The sequence below is a fragment of the Argiope bruennichi genome, chromosome 2 (assembly GCF_947563725.1).
Source record: "Argiope bruennichi chromosome 2, qqArgBrue1.1, whole genome shotgun sequence".
Taxonomy (NCBI): Eukaryota; Metazoa; Arthropoda; class Arachnida; order Araneae; family Araneidae; genus Argiope; species Argiope bruennichi.
This window is the reverse complement of record NC_079152.1, coordinates 116,976,529-117,000,295: the sequence shown is the minus strand read 5'-3', so window position 1 is coordinate 117,000,295 and position 23,767 is coordinate 116,976,529. Positions and strand designations below refer to the sequence as shown.

At 29.4% G+C, this 23,767-nt stretch overlaps 1 protein-coding gene across 4 annotated transcripts in view; it reads right to left on the bottom strand.

The window, feature by feature from the left end:
* The window catches only part of LOC129962007 (iroquois-class homeodomain protein irx-3-like), a 199,841-nt gene that overhangs the window by 17,331 nt on the left and 158,743 nt on the right, over positions 1 to 23,767 (bottom strand). For all 4 annotated transcript variants that reach the window (XM_056075671.1, XM_056075672.1, XM_056075669.1 and 1 more), the window contains exon 3: positions 1,468 to 1,583. In XM_056075671.1, the coding sequence (XP_055931646.1) occupies positions 1,468 to 1,583 (116 nt within the window). The remainder of the gene's footprint in view (positions 1 to 1,467; positions 1,584 to 23,767) is intronic.

Sequence of the window (23,767 nt, the reverse complement as noted above, 5' to 3'; positions counted from 1 at the left end):
ACCTTTTTTTTTTTTTTTTTTTTTTTTTAAATAGAGAAATGACTTGGAAAGCGAGCCATTTTTTCCCTTATGTCCATTTTTTTTTTACAACTCAGTATTGTTTTGCCAGATGAAGATATATTTTCTTACTCTAACCAAATAAGAATCCTGTCCAAAAAGAAAAAAAAAAATTGCATGTCAGCGCTGAAAGAAATTCTCAGAGCTAATGAACGTTACGATAAACAAAGCTTCGGGAATATTTTTTAGGCTTCATTTTACAAAAAAAAAAGTATTTTTTTTTAATTATTAAAATGGAAAGAATACTGTTGGGATTGGTGTATTTTTAACTTTCACAGTGCTATTATTTTTCATTAATAAAAAAAAATGTTTCATCCTACTTTTTAATTTTATAACTTATTTTTTCGTATCATTTGATTTTTAAATGATTTCATCAAATTAGCTTCTAGTTAAATTAAATTTTATTCAAGATAAATATTGTTATTTGAAATTATTTAAGATATGAAATTAAATAATCTGTATAATGTTTACATTATTATGAGGGAAAGAAATAAAACATATAATTGTTGGAACCTAATTAAGAAGCGTTTTATTTCATATATTAACCAGTTAACTGGTTTTGACGAGTGTACTCGTCATGGAAAAAGTACAACGTTTTGCGTTATGATGAATTTATTCCTCAGGAGTAATAAGTAGTGACAATTTGCCGTTTGAATTTCAATTTCAGTAAAAATGCAAATATATTCCTAAATTTCAAGATGTTTAAAATATTTTGAGATCAAGTTGAAATCAAAAGAACAAATGAGAGATTAGTATGCGTTGTACCATACTCAATACCATTCTCTAACAGCAAATTAAAACAATAAATTATTTTTTTAATGTTTGTTTTCGTTCATTTGCAAAAAAAAATAAATCAGTTTAAGTAAATAAATGTGATTATTGAAATAAAAATTAGAAGTTCATTTCATCACAGCATGATTTGACATTACATATACTCTGTGTTTGACGAGTATACACGTCATCGCTAAATTTTTTGACACAATTTAGATATGCATTTTCAGAAGAGGTCGATTTTTAACAGTTTACTGGTTCAAAAGGATTTACTGAAGGCTAAATAATTTTCCTTTTGAAACTTCATATTAATTATTACTAATTTTCCATATACATATTTTGCAAATGAAGTTATTATTCTAAAAGCTTAAAATATTTATCTCAAATAAAATGGTATATATTTTAATTTGCATCTTTTTTTTTTTTTTTTTTTTTTTTTTTTTTTGACGTACTAAACTGTTTGCTAAGTGTTTCTAATGTGAAGTTATAAATCTGATATTTTCTAATTTAAATATAAAGAAGCCATTTATTTTTTTAAATTGTATAAACCCACCTTTAAACGGCATTTTTTCGGAATTAGTTTTATATATGGAAAACGTAGTTAAAATTGATTAGAAATTTTAGAAAATATTTACTCACCCATTAGGAAAAGGATAACCCGCTAAGGCTGCTGAATCGTAAGGATAATACATGGATGCAGCATAGGGGAGACTTCTCCACGCTTCTAAATTGTCCTTCAAATCGAATCCATTGGCCTATAACGGAACGCAAATATTAAAAATCCGCGAATATAGTTCCACACACAAAAAATGCACTTTCAGAATTTTTGCTATGTTAAGATACTAAAGGAACCTTATTGGCTAATTGTTTAAGAAATCTAAAAGTTTTTAGTTTTCTCTTTGAAATTATCAACAAAAAGATAAAAATCGGAAAAAAACTGCTAATATAAATAACTGATTTTATAGCATTCTCATGGCTCTTAATCATATTAAAGGAGGATAAAGTTTGGTAGATAAAGTGTATTGTTAGTTATTCGGAACTTAGCACTCGAAGCCACGATTTAGTAAAAGAAAGCTGCCATTTATTTTTATGTTCACATGACCTTCCAAATGTTTTCAGCATGCTGAAAAACGATTGAAGAATTCTTATTTTAGATTTCAAGTTAGACAGTCAATACTTGATGTTTTTATCCGGATACTTTCGAATTGTGGCTCTGGAGTCTCTAGACGCCTTAGCCATTTGTCTCTTCAGATATCAAATATAGAAATATCCCCTTTCTGTTCTCAAAGTAAGTGTTTAAAAAAATCCATGCAGATTCAGTTTTCATAAGAGTTTTAGATCGAAAACTAAAAAACAAATAAACAACTTTCCCTATTCTACGGCCATACAAAAACTAGACCATGCTCTATTGTAAATAAAACTTGTTTTCATTTCTACGACTATTTTTGTAAATAAACCCCATCGCAAAAAAATAATGCCCATATGCAACTCCCCATACTGAAGTTAAAGAACACGAAAAGCGTTTGAAAATTAAAGTTATGGATTCGGGAGTAATAAATAAACGTTGAAAGATTGTTGTTTCTTTGAACGTATATATTTAGCTGAGCATTTCTGCCACTTCTTTTACGGATCGTCGTTTACATACGCGAAGGTTTATTTTTGCAAGTTTTTCTTTTTTTTCTAACCGCCTGTCTCAGTCAAAAGATGACAAAAGAGTGAAAAGAAAATCACTCCCATTTTAATAATTTTTTGCGGAATCTTGAACAAAAGACCATCATATGTTTTTAGCGTTCAACGAGCCAGAACGAGTTGTTTGAACGAAGCCGCCTCAAAAAATTCGGGTCCTTGGCCCATGACGTCATGGCCAACGTTAATCCGGCAGACACAATTGTTTAACAAACTTAACTTATCGACTGTCTGTCAGGATTTGTTATTAATTATTGTGTATGCATGCAATGTATGCCGCATACTTAGGAGAGGGTAAATTTATTCGAAAAAGCGAGTTAAATATATCAGAAATTCTATTGCAGTGCAGTTAGTTGATCAATTGAATCATACCTAACTCTTTAAATTAGAAATGAACGGTAAAAGATTGAGGGGAGGGGCATATGGAGGGAAATTTCACGAAAACCAAATATTTGTGCGTTTTAAAATCATATATTTGGTGTGAAAGAAAAAAAAATCCGAAATTATTGTTATCCTTTTCTACGTTCTTGGATAGAACTCTGTAAATTTATTAAAAAGGGATCGATTTCGATTCCAACATTTTGAAATGATTAAAGATTCATGCATCCATTCTAAGATTTCCACTTGTATCTGGGCCTTATTTGTAAAGCAATAAATCGGTAAAAATTGTTCATTCTTTGGGGAAGTGTTTCGGATACAAGGATCACTCAAGTGATGCCCCCGTCCTTTGACAATGATTCAGAATTATGAAGTACATCTAAAATAACTATCAACGAGCTTCAAAACAGATCATTAATTTAAATAAATCAAGCAAATATTTGTCACAGTAAATGTATTATCGCTTTTTAAAATATTGATTCTGGAAACAGAAAAACGAAATACAAACACAAGAAAAATTGCACGTAGGAAAATTCGTGCACCATGAAAATACGAACTTCTATAAGATTATAAAATATTTTTTAAAAATTCTATTTCATTTAAAATGCTACTTTAGATGCTACTACCACTGGATAAACAAAATATATTTGCTTATCACTCTTTTTTTTCATGTAAATAAAATACATGAAAGAAATTTGGAGCAGAAACGAGATTAGAAAAAAAAATTCCATTGTAAATGAATTGTGATGAGAAAAATTTAGAAATGCATTACAGTAGAGTAATGAATATCACAAATATAAAACATTTCTTGTATTTTATAATTTTTACATTTTCAGACAGTAAATGTTAAATATAAATTTTTTTATTAATTACATTTATTTTCCCTATCATTCTACATAAATTGAATAGTTGATCTTTTTTTTTTTTTTCTTATACCCTCAGTAAAGCACAATTTGCTTACTTTCATCAATAATTTATAATTCATTCCCCAAAATACAAGCCTTTTTGAGGTGATAAATATCTTTTTTTTCATTTCCTTTGTTGTTATTAATATTTCGTAGCTTGTTTCGACAAAATTTAGAACCGCTACATTTTTATTGGCTCAAAATGGATTGTGAAAGTAATTCTCAAAGTAAGAGGGCTCAGTATCACAAATACAAAATTTACTCTCGGACAAGATTTTATTTCAACATTCTCAAGCATATACTTTTGAATCTATTAATCTTATTTATAAATACATTTTAAACCAGCATTTCAATAATTATCGTGTAACTGTTCTATACAAGCAAGAAGTTAAAAGCAGATAAATGCAATTGTTGATTATGTAATAACTCTCTATTTTTATACCTTTAAGTAAAACTAACCAAATTATATGCATTTTTAGAGAGATGATAAAATTTTTTGAACAGAAATTTAATCATAAAAAAATTTGCAAACTCAAAATGGCACATGAGGATAAAATAACCCAGAAAATGTGGAATGCTGGATTCAATGTCATAATCGTAAAGATTATTTTTTACATATTTATTCAACGCTAACTTTTCAAACTTGAAGGAATACTTTTTAACAGCGAATATAAGCAAGAAATTTTTAAAAAATTTAAAATATAAGGTGACAGTAAAGATTTAAGACATTCTATAACATAGAAGATAAGGAGGAAAAAATTTTCAACTTGATGAAAATTCAAAAATTTTCAACTTTCGTTTTTCAACTGACAAAACGAAATATATGATGAATGTAAGATTTATTTTCTGCATTTTTGTCCCTTCTATATCCTTAAAAATTAATTCAATTTAGCTATTAATGTTTTTTTTTCATTGCACGTATAACTGAAAATTTTAAGAAATAAAACATTTAAGAAACTCTGGAACATAAAAACGTATATCACAAATTTTAAGGTTATTTTCAGAACTTCTATCACCTCTACATTTTTTTCAACTTGGATCTATAAATCTAGTTCAAAGTTACATTTTCCACACACTGCACATGCAGAGATTCTATGTAAATAGAAAGATGTAAAGGCAGATGAGTGCAACTGTCGATTATGTAATGCTGGTGTCTCTTTTTGCTGCTCCGAAACAAGCCATTCAAAGTGTTTCTACAATAGCCTCGTAAAAGACAAACATTTAATGCATATGTGCTCGGAACAAAAACCCATAACCCACCGCATATTTTATTCCACGACAGGTAAATATGGTCCGCGGTCCACATGCCGCCCTTACCATTACACATCATTTTCTCTACTGTAAAGGTTAATTGTAGCAGCATTCTGGCCACTTTGGTTACAAAACCTTTGTTGCTATAACGGCTGTAAATAATTCCAGTAGAGACAAACGAAAATAAATTTTACTGAGAAATAAAAAAAATATGAAAGAACTCTTCAGTATTCTTCTTGTATGTCGAGTTTTTTCGCCGAAAAGAGGTAAAGAAAAAAGTGGGAGAAAAAAAATGAATACAGAAGGCTCAGGTTTCGCTTGTATCGATCACAAACCATTGCGCTGTAAAACTGCCCAGTTAGTAAAATGTATGGCTGAGTACCCGTTGAGAGACAGAATATTTAGTCTCTGCAATAAAATGCATGGAGGAATAGATAAATAGGTTTGAATGTGATGCATGTATTGATGAAGATATGTCAAAATGAACAATGTTATAATATTTGAGTGATAGGAAGAAATCATAAATTAGGCAATAAACAGATCATAATAGCTTAATAAATGGACAGAAATCCTTAATAAATGCTGTTATGCAGAGCAAAACTGGCAGAGCTTATCCTGCATCAGAAATTTCTGTTTTAAATAAGATCAAATAGAAATAATTTCGGCTCATTAAAATGATGCATAAGGCAATAGATTATGCCTTTTTATTTTTATTATTTAAGATAAAAAGGTATATTATTCGTTATTTTTACCTGTTTTGTAATTGCAATCGGGGCGATAAAGTTTTAACAACAACAACAAAAAAATGAAAAACCTAGGTGAAAGGTTTATGATGTTTATTGGCGGAAGAGTCGTATTTGACTATACTGCGCCAAACAAAGGATAATTAAAAATAATAGGATTGTTAAGGAGGTTTAAAGAAGTAGTAAGCTCTTTTGCTTACTTTGCAACAAAAACTTTAAAAATTACAACTTTGACAAATTACAAAAATTCTGAAATTGATTACTAATTCATATTAATACAAAACTGTGAAAAATTCCACACAATAGAAAATTCAACTGTAATGTAATCAAACACTCCTAATATGAGTGGACATTTCTGAAATTTAGCCGTGAAGATCATAATAACCTTTCATATCCTAATGTGCTAAAACAAAAATGAAAGTCGCTGATTTAGAGATAGAAAACGCTTTTGTTTGTTGATTGTATATGGGTGTGCAAAGCATAAGCAATATAATTTTTAAACGTTCCTACCTTCAAAAAAATTGCTCATAAATTTTATTAATTTTATGTTTTTGCTTGTCTTTATGCCCTTAGTTAATATTGTTGTTATGTCCGCAATTATTATTATTAAAAATTGAATTTTTGATATTTTTAATTATATTTTTTTTATTAGCGTTATGTATCTGTTGAATCAGGTGATTAAATATTGAATAGTCATTAATTAAGGAATTACATTTTACATACAATAATTAGATTCAATAGCATACGGGACAGCATGTTTTTTTTTCTTATAGGGCCTATTCATATTTAATATTTATTTTATTATTTATAAATTGAAATAGCCTTATTAATATTTTATGCTACATTGGAAGTCAAATTTGATACCACATTAGTATTTTGCGAAATACTGAAAGTCTAGTTTTGTATTTATATCTACATATAATGTTGATACACGTGTAATTTTGTATTTATATCCACCCTTTCATTAAAACGCCATTTTAAAATACATCATGATTCATGTGTGAATGATCTTCAAATGCTTTATTATTGCCCTTAAATTTAAATTTAACTTGAGGAGAAACTGGGAATCATCAGTAGCAAATATCTTTCGTTAAAATCCGAACAATATTTGACCCATGTAAGAAATTCTATGTTAAAATTTCTTTTAAAAACCTCTCTTTAAACATTTATACCTCTGTTTCCGACTGGGGCTAACAAGTTAGACCTAGGTGAGCACATAATGTAATTCCTTTTTCTGACACTTGCACATTGCAGTTTAACTAAAGGCCGAATTCAAGTTATTTGAACAAGAAAGTGCTTACAACGGGACTTTAAAAACTTCTTGGACAAACTCCTTTTTATTGAGTCCTGAGTCAATAAAGATACTTTTAAGACTATCTTGTACAGCATGAGAAATCGCTCTGTAAAACAACCGAAAACAAATAACTTTTTCTTTAATGCTAACTTCACTGAAGTTGTTTAAAACCATGCTTGTTAAAAAAAATGTTTCTCTTATATTTCAACATTAGCATATTCCAACATGGATTTTTTTAAATAGGCATATAATTTAATAAACTTTTTTCTGAAAAGATAAGTGTATCTGGATTATTTATCTGTTTTATTTCAAATTTGCTTTCGACCACATTCACTGTTCCTTGAAATACTTAAAAGAAATTCAAATTCATATTTGAAGAATTATTTTATTTCTGCAATCCTTCATAGTTATTAATTCTATTCGCTATTTACAATTATATTACTATATAACATTGAAGTAAGCTATGTTTTCTATACAAGTTGCACTGAATGATAGAAAAATCCAAAATAATTTTTTCAGAATAGATTTGGCAGATAAAAGCAGCTATTTATATCAAGGATTATATTAGAACAGAGCTCGTGGTATTTTTTTAGCATTATTATTATCATAGAAGAAGGCGATGCCTGAGATGCGTTGCCTTTTTGAAATTCTTACATCACATCTCTGGAAGAAGTTTGGATATTCGTCTCCTTTAACTCTCACCATATCAGCGGACAAGACAAATTTAAAGAAAAATTGGTTTTCAGATCTACGTCAAAACTGAGAATTTGCCACTAAACCATTATCTAGCAGAGACCTTATAATTCCGATTCGCTACTAACAACATTTCAGAGAGCTCTATATAATAATGAATTGAATTTTCATTAATATTCTGCATTGAGTTTAAGTCCCTTAGAATCCATCGTAGTATTAATTTTCCTACCGGAATTATCCCATATGAAAAGGCAGTGAATTTAATTTCTCAAAATTGTAGTTGATGATATAGCTTATTTGAAAAAAAAATGTTCATTTGGTTTACAGCTTATATACGGCTTTCAATTAAGTAAGCAAAATTTATTAAAAAGCAACTATAGTTGTGGAACATTGAAATCAAAGTAGTTATATGCTAAATTATAATAAATTAGATTTAGCAATATTGATCGATTGTAAATTATTGTTGTATTACTAATTAAAAATCTGTTTGAAAGAACTCAAATCTTCTTGATTATGGAATTTATCAAATCTATAGTATTTGAAGAGGAAAATAATCGATAAAAATTATTGTAAAGTATGTGGCCTTGATTTGCATTAGAAATAATGAAAAGAAAAAAAATTGTCTTCGTTTAATATGTATGATCCATTTTTTTTCAAAATAAATTCCACACCAAATTATGAATGTTTGAATCAATATTAACGTAATGAATTTTAATCCTCCGTATAATTGGTTTCATTCAATGCCTTTCCTTTGCTAAGGGGGAAAAAATCATGATCTTCTGCAATAAATAGAATCCTTTTTTAATAGTCAAATCTAATGAGGAAGTATTAAAAAATAATCTATGTATCCTATCTTTGAATTTTCTTTTCAAATTTATAATAAATGCCTTTAAGAACCATGTCCATTTCTTCCACTGAAGTAGGAATTCACTTGATATTTAATGATAGCTTTCGAATCAACTACAGCAAAAGGGTAAAAAAAAAAATAATACTATTTATCGGATATAAAAGAAGTGTAATCATAGTCAGGGGCAGGGGGGCATTAAAGTTGACCATCTTTTACATGGCTATAGAAATTTCTGTTCAGAAGTTAATAAATGGTTGGCGGTGTCCAGAAAGGCCGACTCTCACCGATTAAAAACAAATCGGAAGATTTTGATTGGTGGAGAGAGATCTAAAGGTGAAACCTACATTCTTTTCATATTCTTTTAATAATTTCCTCTCGAGTTTTCCATCTTTTACAGTTCGTGCGTTTAAATAAAAGGGACGGTTTCTTTTAATGTTAAGTGCTGTTTATGGATGGAAACTGGTAATTTTGCTTCAGCAAGCTGCAGTTTTGTTGGAATTTTTTGAATTATTGTTCCATACATTCCAATTAGAATTCTAAACTACTGTTTTCAAAGTGCCTTTATAAAAAAAAAAAAAATAAATAAAAGTAATTGAAGAAGCCGTAGAGAAGTACCAGGCTGGAATTATTATTTTATTCAGTAGTCTAAACATGACCTGTTCAAACGTGAGTCACAAAATTACACTCACAAAACACTATCTTTATCATTACACGGAAACATCTATCTTTACATATTTATTTACTCCGCTTGCTTTGCCTCCCCCCCCCCTTTTCTTTTTTTCCCTCCAAGATTTCATAGTTTAAAGGTAAACATTAAATTGAAGGAGATGCCTTTTTTTATAATTCTTTTTGATTGGTTGAGCAATGTGAATAACTATTCATTACAAAGAAATTATGCTTTGGCTTTGTTAGTTTTCCAAGAAATTGTTTTTTTGAGGGTTGCCGCGCATAAATTAATTAATAATTTGCTTATCATAATTTTATTATAAATATTTGAACAGCCAATCTAATTTCATCTGATTTTGATTCAAAAAAACGGAAAGCAAGAAAAGTCGAGCTGAGCTTTTTGTTTAGTTAAACAATGATCATTTGTGAAAAATTATCATTTTTTTATCTCATAATTCAAGAAATGTCCGCATTTTCGCTTCATTTTTATTTTAAGTTTACTTTTAAATTTAGAATTTGTAATATTAATTTTTTTAAACGCACCTGTAATCGAATCTTGCCTGCATATTATTTAAAATAATGCTTCTTCAATACTCTTTATTCTTAATGCACCTATCAAGTGAAAAAAAATCATTAACTCTTTACTTTTAATGAAATTTCGCCTGGACAATTCAGTTCCAATTTTAATTTGACATGCATAAAAAAATACAAAAAAAAATGTAATTAAAAGTAACTACTTTACATGTTATAATGATATCTTTTAGTCCATAATGATTTGCTTGACTGTGTTTGGTCATAAATTCTATGGAATTTAAAGCAATAATGCTGTAAGATCATTTTTAAAGCTACATTTGCTGCTGCTTGCTGCATCTCTCTGCTGCTTTATTTGAGATGAACCCTCTTTTACGTCGACAATTTTAGAAATTCTTACAAAAATCCCCTGTTCATACATTTTATCATTTATAATTATTATATCAGAGCCGCAAGATCCTTTTCAAGTAGAAAAATCTGTTATGCACAAGATACCGGATAATATGTTGAAGATTATAAAGCTACATTGGAACAAAATTATAAGTTTCTTAATATATAAAATATTTCAATTATTTTTAAGGTTATTTTGTGGGATTTTTTTCAATAGTTCTGAGATATAGTAAAGTTCATTTTCTTATAGGAAAATCCATTAAAAGATGCCTTTTTAAACATCTTTATTTGAGAAATACTCATACAAAAAAAAAATAAGCGTCTAGGTTCAGTGACCATCAGTTGCATTTGTACGAATGATACCTCTAAATCAACTCAAACATCTAACCCTCAAAGTCATTTAGTTGGGCTGAACCTCTGGAACATTTTTAAAATGTGACATAATGCTTTTTATGAAACATTTAGAAAACTTTCCAATGGCAGAGTCGCTTGCCAGACCACACATGATTCATTGTATACAATATATCTTGCATTCAGTTGCGGCATGCTCAAAGCGCAGTTCATCCACAATCATAATTGCAGTTTGAATGAAAATAACCGCCCTGTTGAAGTTTGAGAGGCATGGACTGGCCATTTCAAAAAAAAAAAAGCATGGGTTAACTGAAGATTGTCCAAGCTAAATTTCTTCTTGAGACAATCTAAATCTTTCTAATCGAGGGTGTGTCCTGAGAAAAGCCCCGCCGATTTTATTTATAAGAATTCGTGATACCATTATTTGAAACTCATTGTCATCATCTCCTTTAATAAAATGAAGGCATTGTTATCATTTAGAAATATCTTTGATGGCTAAAGGTCAAGAGTTAAATCATTAATAGCATATATGTATGAATTCTTTTGATCTATTTTGTTAATTTTGCTATTAAAGAAACGTAATTGCTGCCAAATTTTAAAGATGTGAGGTAATTTGCTTTACACATCTTCTAATTATTCATTTGGTTTACTTTATTTATAATAGATGATTTCTTTTGATGATTTTGGTGCAATTTTACTCATACAAAAAGCTGATTTATACTTACTGTATCAATGAAAGAAAAAACAGAAAAATATTGACATGAAATTTACTGAATTAAAAATATTTGACGGTCACGAGAAATTGGTAACCAGTTATATAAATCTTCATCTTCCGAAGAAGAAAGTGAGAACTTAAGCCATTTTATGTAAATAATAATTCAAATTTTATTACACTTATTGCCGAAGCTAGTATAATTTACCGTTAATAGTGCAATGACTGGGAAATTTGATAATATTCATTTTACACTGGATAAGGAACTTATCATTAGCCTTATACATCACTGCATTATACCGAATTTTCTGTCGAAGAGAATACAGGTCCTCTGTTCTTGACTTTTGCAGAAGTCAAGGCGTAAAGGAGTCTCCTTAACTTATTTTTTTCCATGAATTTTCCCTCGCTCGATTTTCAAAGTGGGATGAAAACGACCAGATAAATATACATCCTAACATTCTAATGCTGATAACTATACCTGAACTAAAATGTGTGGTAGTGAGCTCATCTGCCTTGTAATTGTGGTATTAATTGTACAAACAGAATGATGCATTGTCATTCACAATGCAAAAGGCCATTCGTCAAAAATTCAATTTGGTTGAAACCCAAAAATTGACACCACTTCGTGTCGTCATCTGATATCAAATTACCAAAATCCAAGATGGTTACTTCAGGAAATAGTGTTATATCAAACAGTCTTATTTAATATTTTAGCAATTAAAGATTAAACATTCTTCTTACCAGGAAATTCATAGTTTTTTGAGTATTCATATATTATGTTCATTCCATTCACCATATCATAAACCTTGTTAATCACCATGATTCTAGGCACAGACGATTTGGCATTCGTTAGCAATATTTAGGACTACGAATTTTCTAACTGAAATCCTATAAAATGGAATTTTGGAATGTACAACTTTATGTACTGTGAGCGATGATTTACTTTTCTTGATCCACGATCTGGTTTCAAAATCTTGAATGATATATTTCGAGACTCGACACCTCCGAAATTCCACCATGTAAGTGGCTCTGGTACATAACTGACGTCATCGTAGTTAAGCGTCCTCCATTCAATGCAGAACGAACATTTAGAGAATAGTTTGCTTTCTCAGTTGTCATTCTCTTCATCAGACTGCAGCTCGAAAAGTTTAGGTTTACCCCAAAATAACTATGCCTAGGTTCAAAATCAGGCTAATCTAATCAATTAAGCAGTTAATACCGTTTTCTTGCAAGTGGAATACGAATTATTCACACATATAAAACGTGTAAACGAACGGAAATTAAACTAAACAAAAAAAAGCATCTAGATATTAAAAAAAGCTTCTCCAATAAATTGAGCTTAAATTAGTTCCTTATTGACAAATTTTTATAGAAGTTTTACATGATTGATTATTTTGTAGTTATATAAGGAAAATTTTTTTTTATCAGACATGCTTATCTAAATCAATAACATTGAATTAATTTCTGCTGTAGAAAGCATGTTTTATACGCAAATTATTTATCCTTTTTTTTTTATCTCTTTAAATGATTCCAAACCAAATATTATTCCATTCAGTTTCACCGCCTTCCTATTTAAACCGACGAATCTATTTCGCCAACAGGACATGAATCTTGTTGACAATCTGATCTAAGAGCTGCAGACAACCCCAGAGACAATATCTGATTTGCAAGGAGAATGACAGACGGGTGAATATTTAATCTACGAAAAGAATAAAAATATTAAACAAAAAAATACTGCTGATGTCGTCGAAAAGGCTCTCGAGGGAGGTAGCGTCATCAAGGTACACGTGGAGGTTCAGCAAAATACATTTATCACCCCCCAGATGCCATCCTGTTCCATTTACTTCAATGAGCTAAAAAGTGACAGAGACAGTAGTTTAAAAAGATCCTGTTTATGGGCATTAGAAGGGTTATTTCGTGTCCTAGAGTTTTGAGTGATGTTTGTATCATCGCATTTGTTTTCATCAAGTTCTTTACTAAAATTTCAATAGGGTGCGATTTATCTTTAAAAAGTGCCCCAAGATATTTAGTTTTTATTTTTACATTTTTCTGTAATATATTGATGGGGGTAAGTCAATTGAAAGCGTGAAAGAGTATTTATTTACTAACAGGTAACTTTGTTTTTGTTTTAAAAAAATGTGAAAAAAAATTATACGTAGCTTACAAATAGTAGAAATATTCTTGAAATGTAAGAAAACGTTGAAATGATAGTAAAAAGGGAAATAAAGATTTGCATTTTCACATAGTAAAGACGGAATTGATATTACTAAATGTTTGTTTTAATTTTATCTGGAATAAATGCTAAAAGGCGATATTCATTTACTGACTTTTCATATTTATTTTTTATTTCAATTTAATTTCAGTACCATTAGAAATTAGAATTTATGCAAAATAAAGTAAGATTTTTAAGAAAAATATTTATTTCATGAGTAAAGAAGGGAATTAAAACTTAAAATTATACTGATAAAAAAATAATATAAATTCTTGACAAAATATTTCAAAAATTTGTCTTTAAAACCTTTTATTTCTGAAAAATTTACATTTATCACTTATTTTATAGCACTTTTTTCTAATAGCAAAATCTATAGGCTACTGTTTAAAAATCAGACAAAATTAAATATTTTCTAATGAAGTTCATAAATGAAAGAGTAAAAAATTAAATATTGAAACTCCTCGATAGTATAAATTTTAAATAATTTATATTTAATGAGGCATGCGTTAACCAAACAAACAGTACATGTTCCATTGTTTAATTAATATTCAATTTTTTTTAATTCTGTAACTGTTTTATAATGATAGTTATTAGGGAATTAAATCATTTAATGAAAATTTGAAATAGTTACTTTAATTTATGATGAAAAATTAAAATTGATTATCCTGTCTGAAAATCTTATCAACTTATCAATTACAATGAATCTTAACTATGTGGTTGACATTCGGACTTGCAAATTTAAAAAAAAAAATTATGCTTACTAAACTCCAGTTAAATTCAATAATTATCATTCGCAAATACTTTTGACTTATTGTGTTAGGAAATATTAATAAAATTTCATATTTATTAATTAATTAATTATTAAATAACATTTAATAGTCATTTAAACGGGTTAATAATGTCAGAAAAACTACACAGGAATCAGTAAAAGATATGCAATAAAATGTATACTTATAAAATTATTTAAAAAAACTTTAATTAAAGCTAATGATCTTTTCTTCATTATAACTGGGAAATTAAATATTTCGAAAGATCGCCTTAGGTTCCAATAAATTAGAATTTTCATATGATTACACAGAAATTGGTTAATGAACTATTAAGCTATGAGAAAATTGTATAACTAACATCCATTTGTTTGTACAACAACCACATGCTCAAATTGTGTACAAATGATCACACATAATGAGATAAAAAAAATGGATAGATTCTTTAACTTCCTTTAGATTTAATGCATTTTGCTAAATGTTACCACACATATACAAGATACTAAGTCTTCCCATCAAAAATATCCCACCAAAAACGACTTAAAAATTCTCGGGAATTCAAGAAAATGAGCTGCAACAAACCTGGATGAGAAATCGGTTACATGCAGAAAATAAAATCACAATTGGTGAAAATACAAATCTGTAAGCGTTTGTATTATTTTCATGACTAATCAATAAAAACGATAAGGAATGATAAAATATTTATCTAGTGTCGTTTCTATAGATGATTCAAATTCATACAAATTCATAATTGATGATTCAAAATGATGATTCAAATTCATACAAAAAAAAATCTATGATATATCGATGAGGATCTATTAGTCTTGAAATCAGATTGAATACATCGGCTTTATGTGGATTATGTTTATTAATCGGTCCCTATTGCATATGTGAATAAAATATTATAGCTGATATATTATTATTAGTTGGTGTGTATTAATAAACGGAAAAAAACAGATTTCGCTATACTGCACCAACTGAATTATAAATGAAATCTAACAGTAGTTAAATCAATAAAAGGCATCTTTAAAAGCTATGTAAATCAACTACAAGAAACATGATTCAAAATGCTGATTCAAATTCATACAAAAAAAAAATCTATGATATATCGATGAGGATCTATTAGTCTTGAAATCAGATTGAATACGTCTGCTTTGTGTGGATTATGTTTATTAATCGTTCCTTATTGCATATGTGAGTAAAATATTATAGCTAATATATTATTATTAGTTGGTGTGTATTAATAAACGGAAAAAAACAGATTTCGCTATATGCACCAACTGAATTATAAATGAAATCTAACAGTAGTTAAATCAATAAAAGGCATCTTTAAAAGCTATGTAAATCAACTACAAGAAACAAGCGCGAGTATAAAAATGAAAAAATTAATTAAGCCAGCATAAAAAGAAAGAAGATATATCAGGACATTAAATTTAAGGGAAGTAAAATAAATCTGGAGTATAAACCCATAATAATTTGCAAAATGGCAAGAATCAATTAATCTTAACAAAATAAAAGAATAATATATTCAGAATGGGTATATTTATTCACACATGTCTTAGGAAAAATAAACGTAAATGATGGTAAAAATTATAAGGTAATATACCAAAATATGACAAATGGAAAAACAACATGATGTACCTTAATATCATGCTGTGGCATTAAATTCAAAAAAAATTGAAGAAAATGAGAGAGTCAGATTAATTTAATTTGATACTGTGTCAAAACAGAATTCTATGACCATAATAAGATAATTGCGCTAGAAAAAAAAATTTAATTTGATACTGTATCAAAACAGAATTCTATGATCATAATAAGATAATTGCGCTAGAAAAAAAAATTAATTTGATACTGTATCAAAACAGAATTCTATGATCATAATAAGATAATTGCGCTAGAAAAAAAATTTAATTTGATACTGTATCAAAACAGAATTCTATGACCATAATAAGATAATTGCGCTAGAAAAAAAATTTAATTTGATACTGTATCAAAACAGAATTCTATGATCATAATAAGATAATTGCGCTAGAAAAAAAATATCGAGGATAAAAAAAAGAAAAGCTTTGAGATTATTTCAATGCTGTAACTCGATCCATACGTTAGAGCTAGGAAATTCAAATCTTATTCTGTGTTCCCAATTTTCAATGACTTCTTGAAAGACTTTTCGTTTTCAGCTATCGATTCTTGGAAGAAAAAGAATCACCTCTAAATGCAGAGCTGTTGAGTCGGCACCGAATAGCTGTACAGCCCGAAAAATACGCGTTCAAATCCTGCGCTCTGTCGCATTCTGGGTTATAAATTTTCTAGCGAAGCGTAGCAATCTCTCGTGGGGGAACAATGCTACATATAAAAGAAAATGAATTTGATTTTGGAGAGGATAGATTTCTCTCCAAATATATCGACAAGCATTAAAGAATGCCAAAGAAAAACTTTCATAGGCTACCTTCTGTGCCGGAAAAATTGTGCATTGCAGTTGAAATTTATTGTATCTCTTTCTTATAGTTGCAAGAATATAGATACAGTATTATTTTCTTTATTCTTGAAATAACCTAGATGCATATTCTTTCGGTTGTCGAAGGAAAGTATCAATTAAACCGTTAAGAAGTTAGACTGCAAAGCCTCTGAAAAGATGTTTTTAATATGATTTTACTGACTATATACAGTTAATTTGATTTCATATTTCTTTGCATAAAATACAGAAATTGCAAACTATTTATTAAAACATATCCAGAAATAAATATTAAAATAAACGATGTATTTGAAATAATTTTATCCTAAAATTGTATTACATTTCCCTTTTGTTTATTCATAAGTACTTATATATCGATACATTACTATAATAATAATCATATTTGAAATTCTAAATTTAAGTTCAATATTATGTACATGGTTATTACCGAATACCGAATACAAATGAGTTTGAAACACTCATAGCCAAAATTCGGTGTTTCAGCCTTTCTAAGTTGCAATTTGGTATAAAGAGTACCTTCATTTGTAATTTCTAATATAAATTCTACAAGAATAAACAGTAAAAAAATTGAATTGGTTGTTAGAAATTAAATGTAAGAAACCATTTTAAATAAATATTATTCACATTTTTCTTTTAAATTATTTTTGAAATGAAACATTTCCATCTAATATGTTATTGCATTTACGGTTACTGCGCTTTCCCATATTTTGGTGAGAATTCAAATTCCTACAAATTGTAAGCTGCACATCTTTTTAACATTTTTTTTTTCTTTTGCAGAAAAGTGATATGAAGGATTAAAAAATACAATACAAAATTGTTACTGTTATATAGAAAAAAAAAATACAATGGATAGTGAAATGAATTTTAAAGAAATACATTTGCTGTATATGTGCTGAATATCATTATTGTTGATTTTTTTAAACAATATTTCTTGAATCTCTATACTATGATATATGCAATGAATATGCAAGTTAAATACAATGAATCTATCTATAATTATTGATAATTTTTATGCAAATTATCAATTTCAGAGCAGTGTTAGCTGTTTTTTTAGATATGATAGTAATAAAACAAAATAATTTTATATGTCACTTCGATGTTATATGGAAAAAAAAACCATGAATGCAAAGTCGTTCATCGTATAAAAGCAACGTTTCATTGCTATATTGAAAACTTGAATGTATTGTTACATCACAAAAAAATATCTGAATGGAAGTTCTTTAATAAATAACTAATTCCGATGAATTAAATGATTCAAAAACTAGTACAATAAAATTTGAATTCCAATTTCTCACTATATAAATGCATTTTTCATAAATAGCAATAAAACTTGGGTGTATCTTCTTTCATTTTGTTTTTGTACGGGCGCAAATTCGAATGAAAAGTTTCGCACACATCATATTAAAACATTATTTCGTTTTCGAATGAAATTTTGAATGTCTTACAACATTAAAAAGGTAATAAAAATCACAATTAGAAAATTCGCTGATAAAATGTCTAATTTTAATTTGCTTGCTTAAACAATAAATTGTGAAAGACCATTTTTCACTACATAAAGACAATAAATTTATTTAATAAAAATACCTTTTATATCGTAATCAAGCATAATATGCTAATCATCCATTTTCCACAAAGAACACCCTTCATAAATAGAATCAGAGCCAAGTTTCTTATTAAAGGTATTAAAACCAACTTTATTCTGAGATAAAAGGCCCTATCGCGAAAGGAACATAAAATAAAAGGAAGGGACTTGGCAGCAGCTACCGACGAACGAAAACAATTACGATATCGTGAAACAAAGAAAGGGGCAGGGAAAGCAAAACAAAGGGGTTACAGCAGTGACCGAAACAAATCCCTGCAATAAATAGTTAATACAGCTACGAGTAATAATAGCGGGAGATGTTGGGGGGAGAAAACAACGAAAAGGTAAAATACGCGGGGATGAAGCATAAAAATAGAGCTGAAAATATAAGGTAGAAGGAATGGTAGAAGAAACCCAAAATATGGATAAATCTTGGATATGAAGGAAATGTGAGCGGCAAGGGGGAGAGGGATTCGGAAATGTGATGTGAATGAGAGGGGAAGGTAGTGAACGCCTCTTCACTCCGTGTGTGTTCAGCAGAGTGACTTAAAGCCCCCCCCCCTTTCGTTTTAAGAGAATCCCGGTGAGCTCCAGCGCTTCTTGGATTGGGAGCGCGTTTCGACATTCACTCATATGCATGCAAAATAACGGGGGTCTCCTCTCTTCACTTCTCTTCATAGGGAAGGGTGGGGGCTGGCGCGAGGGAGGAGTGTATATGCATTTGAAAGAGTCTCGTTTGAATTTATTCCATAAGCTGGGGACAAAATTGAAATTCCGTTGTCGTATATATGTGAGATTCCTGGATGCTTTTCCTCTTTTCCATATTGCTCAGCTTTTCCTCGACCCCCCTCGTGCACCCCTTCGCCTACCCCTCACCGGAGGCTTTCGAACGGCCCCTACCGACAGACAGAGAACCATTCGCCCACCCCACCTCACTCACAAATAAAATTGACAGAAAAATAAGTGAATTTCGAAGCAAGGGGGTATACGAGTGATTGAGTGGAGTTATATGATTACCGCTGCTACACTCTACCCTTTCCCTCGTATATATATGTATATAAGTTAACATATATAACGGGCTTTCCTTTTTTAAAGGTGTGAAAAAGAATTTTTCGTATGATGGATATGTCGGGACGTGTCGAAAGATGATGTGAATTCGTTTTTGGTGCAGTTCGAACCCCTTGCCCAGCTCCCCCCGTCTTCCTTGTGGTCTTCCCCCCCCCCGCCCTTTTCTTCAACGACTGAATATTACTCATAACGTAGGCAAGAATTCGGATTTTACAACGGAATGCTCTTAAATGCTTTCAGATTTTAAATTTTCAAGACTTAGTTTGTTATTTTATTTGAGAATGTTTTTGTATTAAGTTCTACATATGTATATACTAATATTTAATTTCTACGTTTACAGGCTAGTTTTATGTACTTTTGTAAATTAAAATTAGAAAATATTTTTTTTTATTAATTTGAACTTTTTTTCTTTTTTCTGAATTGAATATATTATTATTATTTTATTTTTTATTTATTTATTTATTTTTACATTTTTAAGATCAAGTAACTTTAGAACCAAAAGCCTTAAGAACAGAAACAAGATGAATTTGCTGTTGTATTGAGTTTGTACTGAGTACATGAGCTATTTGTGTTGAGCTTCTAGTCAAATGAGTGAAGCATAGTTTATATATCAATAAAAGTTGCGGTCACAAACATGAAAATCAAAAGTGAGTATCATCTGATGCGGTTCGTTAAGAGCTCCGACGTTTGATAGTTTTCCAGTTCGCAATATTTTCTACTTTAATATTTGGCTTTTCTTATGCAATTTTAAAATAATGAAAACATTAATATCACTTTTAATACTTTGATATATCTCAAATATATGTAAAATTTGTTTTCATAAATAAATTATTGAACAATATTTTCATTATTTTTTATATTCAAAAAAATATTTTATTTCATTTTTTTTTCGCTGTTAATGAAAAAATTGTGAAATGAGGTATAAATGGATTTTTTTCCTTTAAACCAATGCATTTACTTTGCTTGGGGTTTGATTATTATTATTATCTGTCTAAGGAAATTATAGTGTTTTCTTTCGAATGTAAAATTTATATTCAGAATTGCTTGGCTAGTATCAAATTCTGAAAAGGTTATACATAAAGGTTAAAGAACATTCATCTGAATCTCTGATATGTTCTTAATAAATATGCTTCTAAAAATCGACAAATAAAGGAAAATAAGCCAGGCGATATCACAAAATAACTAATGATTTCAGAAAGAAAAAAAAAAGCGCTTGCGATTTGTTTCATAATATGTTTTCTTGAAAATAGACGATGAATCAGGTTTTAGAACCTAAGCAGTGATTATTTCCTTCCTGTGGCTGTGTGTAAAGAATAAATTGTTTTAAAAAGATTGAGAGAAAAAAAATATATGACTAACTTAACTAAACGCATCACTAGCACACTCTATTTCGAAAAACATTCATTTTTATACAAAAACAATTTGTTTTTTACGTTATAATTTTTATTCTGATAATAGCTTTTAAAAACTTAAGTGAAAACACACTTTATAATTAATTCTGCAATATTAACCCCGTAACTGGTTTGGTTATATTAACTTCCCGTTTGAAGCAACACTAGGGCTATTTCCCCGTAACTGGAAACGGGACTCAAAATGACCCCGCTTTAATCATTAGCTCTGATTATCACGTGGTATTTTGTCCTTGAATACAATCATCTCCTCAGTACCTTCAAGTTGCTCTTTCAGCAGTATGCTGGCAAAAGTCTAAGTATGAACGCGTACGTATAACCGAGTTAGTCTTTTTCGAAATTTATGTTGTTATTTATTTATAGAGTCACTGACTCCATATATCTGATAATTTGAATAAAGCAAAAAGAATAAAGAAATATTCTTAAAATAATATTTTAAAATATTGAATTCTTCCTTTTTGTTTGTTAAATTCCAACAGTTATTAACATTTATGTAATTTCGTAATGCCTAAACGAAGTAAATACTCGTTAGAAGATTGTTTAGATTTTTCTTTTAACATCTTTCCAACATTTAATATTTAACATTTACCATTTTTAATATTAATATTTTTCGTAACTACAGGATTTTCAGAATGTATTGTGTTTCCAAAATAAATTCCAATGCTTTTTACAAAAGACAAAAGAGAAATAAAGATGGAGTCATTTTGACTCCATGTCTCTGGCCGCCTGAGGAAATTCATGTCTCCAGTTATGAATTAATTCTGCAAATAAATAACATTGCAGAAATTCCAACTAACAAATTTAAAGTAATTGTGAATAGGGAAAATATTGATTTTTGCGTTGTCCTTAATTACACGTGCTGCACAAGATGAAATCAACGCTGTACCAGCTTAGTGTATGTAGAGAAAATAATTTTTCAACTCTGAAAGAAAACTGATATCTCGTACTCTCGGAGAATTAAAAAATATATACACATATATCAAGCGAAGCGCCTATCTGAAATCCCCAATTTGGCTACAATTGTCTCGTAACTCATTTCATAGCAGGCCTCGAACATAACACGTCCTTAGTTATCAGGGACGTAATGGAATCCCTTCTGAGCTAAACAGATGGTGTAACGTTACTTAAATAGATGCACCGCAGAATTTTCTCGTCATTTTTAATCTTATCCTCGTCCACACGAGCCACTTCCTCACTGTCGTAGCACACCCACCCACCACCGCCTTTTCCACCAGACGATAATTTCGCCAAGTGAAGCTGTCAGCGGGACCGAAATCACTGCCGATTTGGGAGTTCAAAATTACCCCGATAACGAGTCTTCGGGTCCTTTTCGCGACTCATTCTGTAGTATATCGAGGGGAGGGGTGAGCACATATGTCGTCGACAATCTTCGAGAAACTGCCTGCTGCAGACCTCCCCTTCCCCCTTCATCTCTTCATGAGCGACATCCTGTGACGCGATTCGTTGAAAGAAAGAGAGAAAAATGCGAAAGTGATAAAAACCTCTCGCGGGGCAAGATTTTGATTTGGTCATTGCGCGCGCAGCAAGAGTTAACTGTTTTTTTTAAAGGGATGGGAGGGTGTTTATCCCCCTTCCTTACACTTTATTCAAACGGATTTCCCCCCTATTTCACGGGAAGGAGTGAGCCACCTTCGTCTAAAATGCTCCATTCATAATTTGGGGGACCGTCAATAAATGACATTTTAGATAATGCCCTTACAGACACAATACTATGAGTGTAAAACTTTATTAGTAACAATAATGTTGAAACAAAATAGTTGATTGTGATTGAACTTGTTTCGGTAATTCTTAACCGATGCGCCTCAGTGGCATATAAAGACTCTAAATTATATAAAAAGTGAACAAACACACACACACAAAAATGCAATAAATAAATTACTAAAAAAATAAATTAAGATTGATTCGATAAATGCAAAAATAAATGGCTACTTTAAAAGAAATTTAAATGATGGAAAAGGAATTGTTATTAATTATTTAAATTCAAAAGCTTATTGAAAAAGATCGTAGCCATTCAACACATACCAGCAATTAAACTATCGATAAATAGATGAAATTTATTTTGAAGAATTGTATCAACGTTAGTGTAATAATCGTTTTAATAATATTGTCTTTTAAAGTCAATGAGCATCAATTACTCTGCTATATTAGTCATTTAGTTAATATTATTATGATCACGAATGCTACCAGGAATTTTTTAAATGATTAGTTTGTATTTTATTGTAACTGATTAATGATTTAGTTTGTTTTATGACTAACAGCAAACTGATTTTGCTTTTGGAAATTTAATTAAAATTATTTCAATTTTGAATAACATTGCTTAATTTTTGCTCCCAAACTAATAATTGTCTCATTGAATTATTTAGCAACATGTATTATTTTAACATCAAACTAATATAAATAAATAAAAATTGTAGAGTATTTTTTGTTAGATGTAGAGTTTAAAATTATAATAGTAGCATATATTTAAAAAATTCAATCCCAATTATTTATATAAAGAAAACTGCTACCTTAACACTATCTAATATGGCATCAATTTAAATTTTGAGATGTTTCATAAAATGCATTTACTGAAATTAGTTGTATTTTTTTTAATTATATATTTTTGAGTTTTCAGTCCTCAATAAGCTGCTAAGAAACATAACGATATCTGAATGTAGATTAACATTATATCTTTACAGTTACACTGACATTTGTAATCAATCTCTCCGCTAGAATCTTTGTTGACATGATGTATGCAATATTATTTTTTTTTTTAAACTCCCAAAGAAAAATTACTAGATTTAATTTGCTCGCTTCCTAATGAAGTAAAATACATATTAAGTGGGAAATCAAGCAGAAAATTTTACAGGCCTACGGTCTTAGCAGCAATTTCATAAGCACAAAGACACTGCCAATGTTTTCCCGTCCAGAACTGGCGCATGGGTCCCAACCTTAAAAATTTCTGAAAAGTCTCATATTATCTA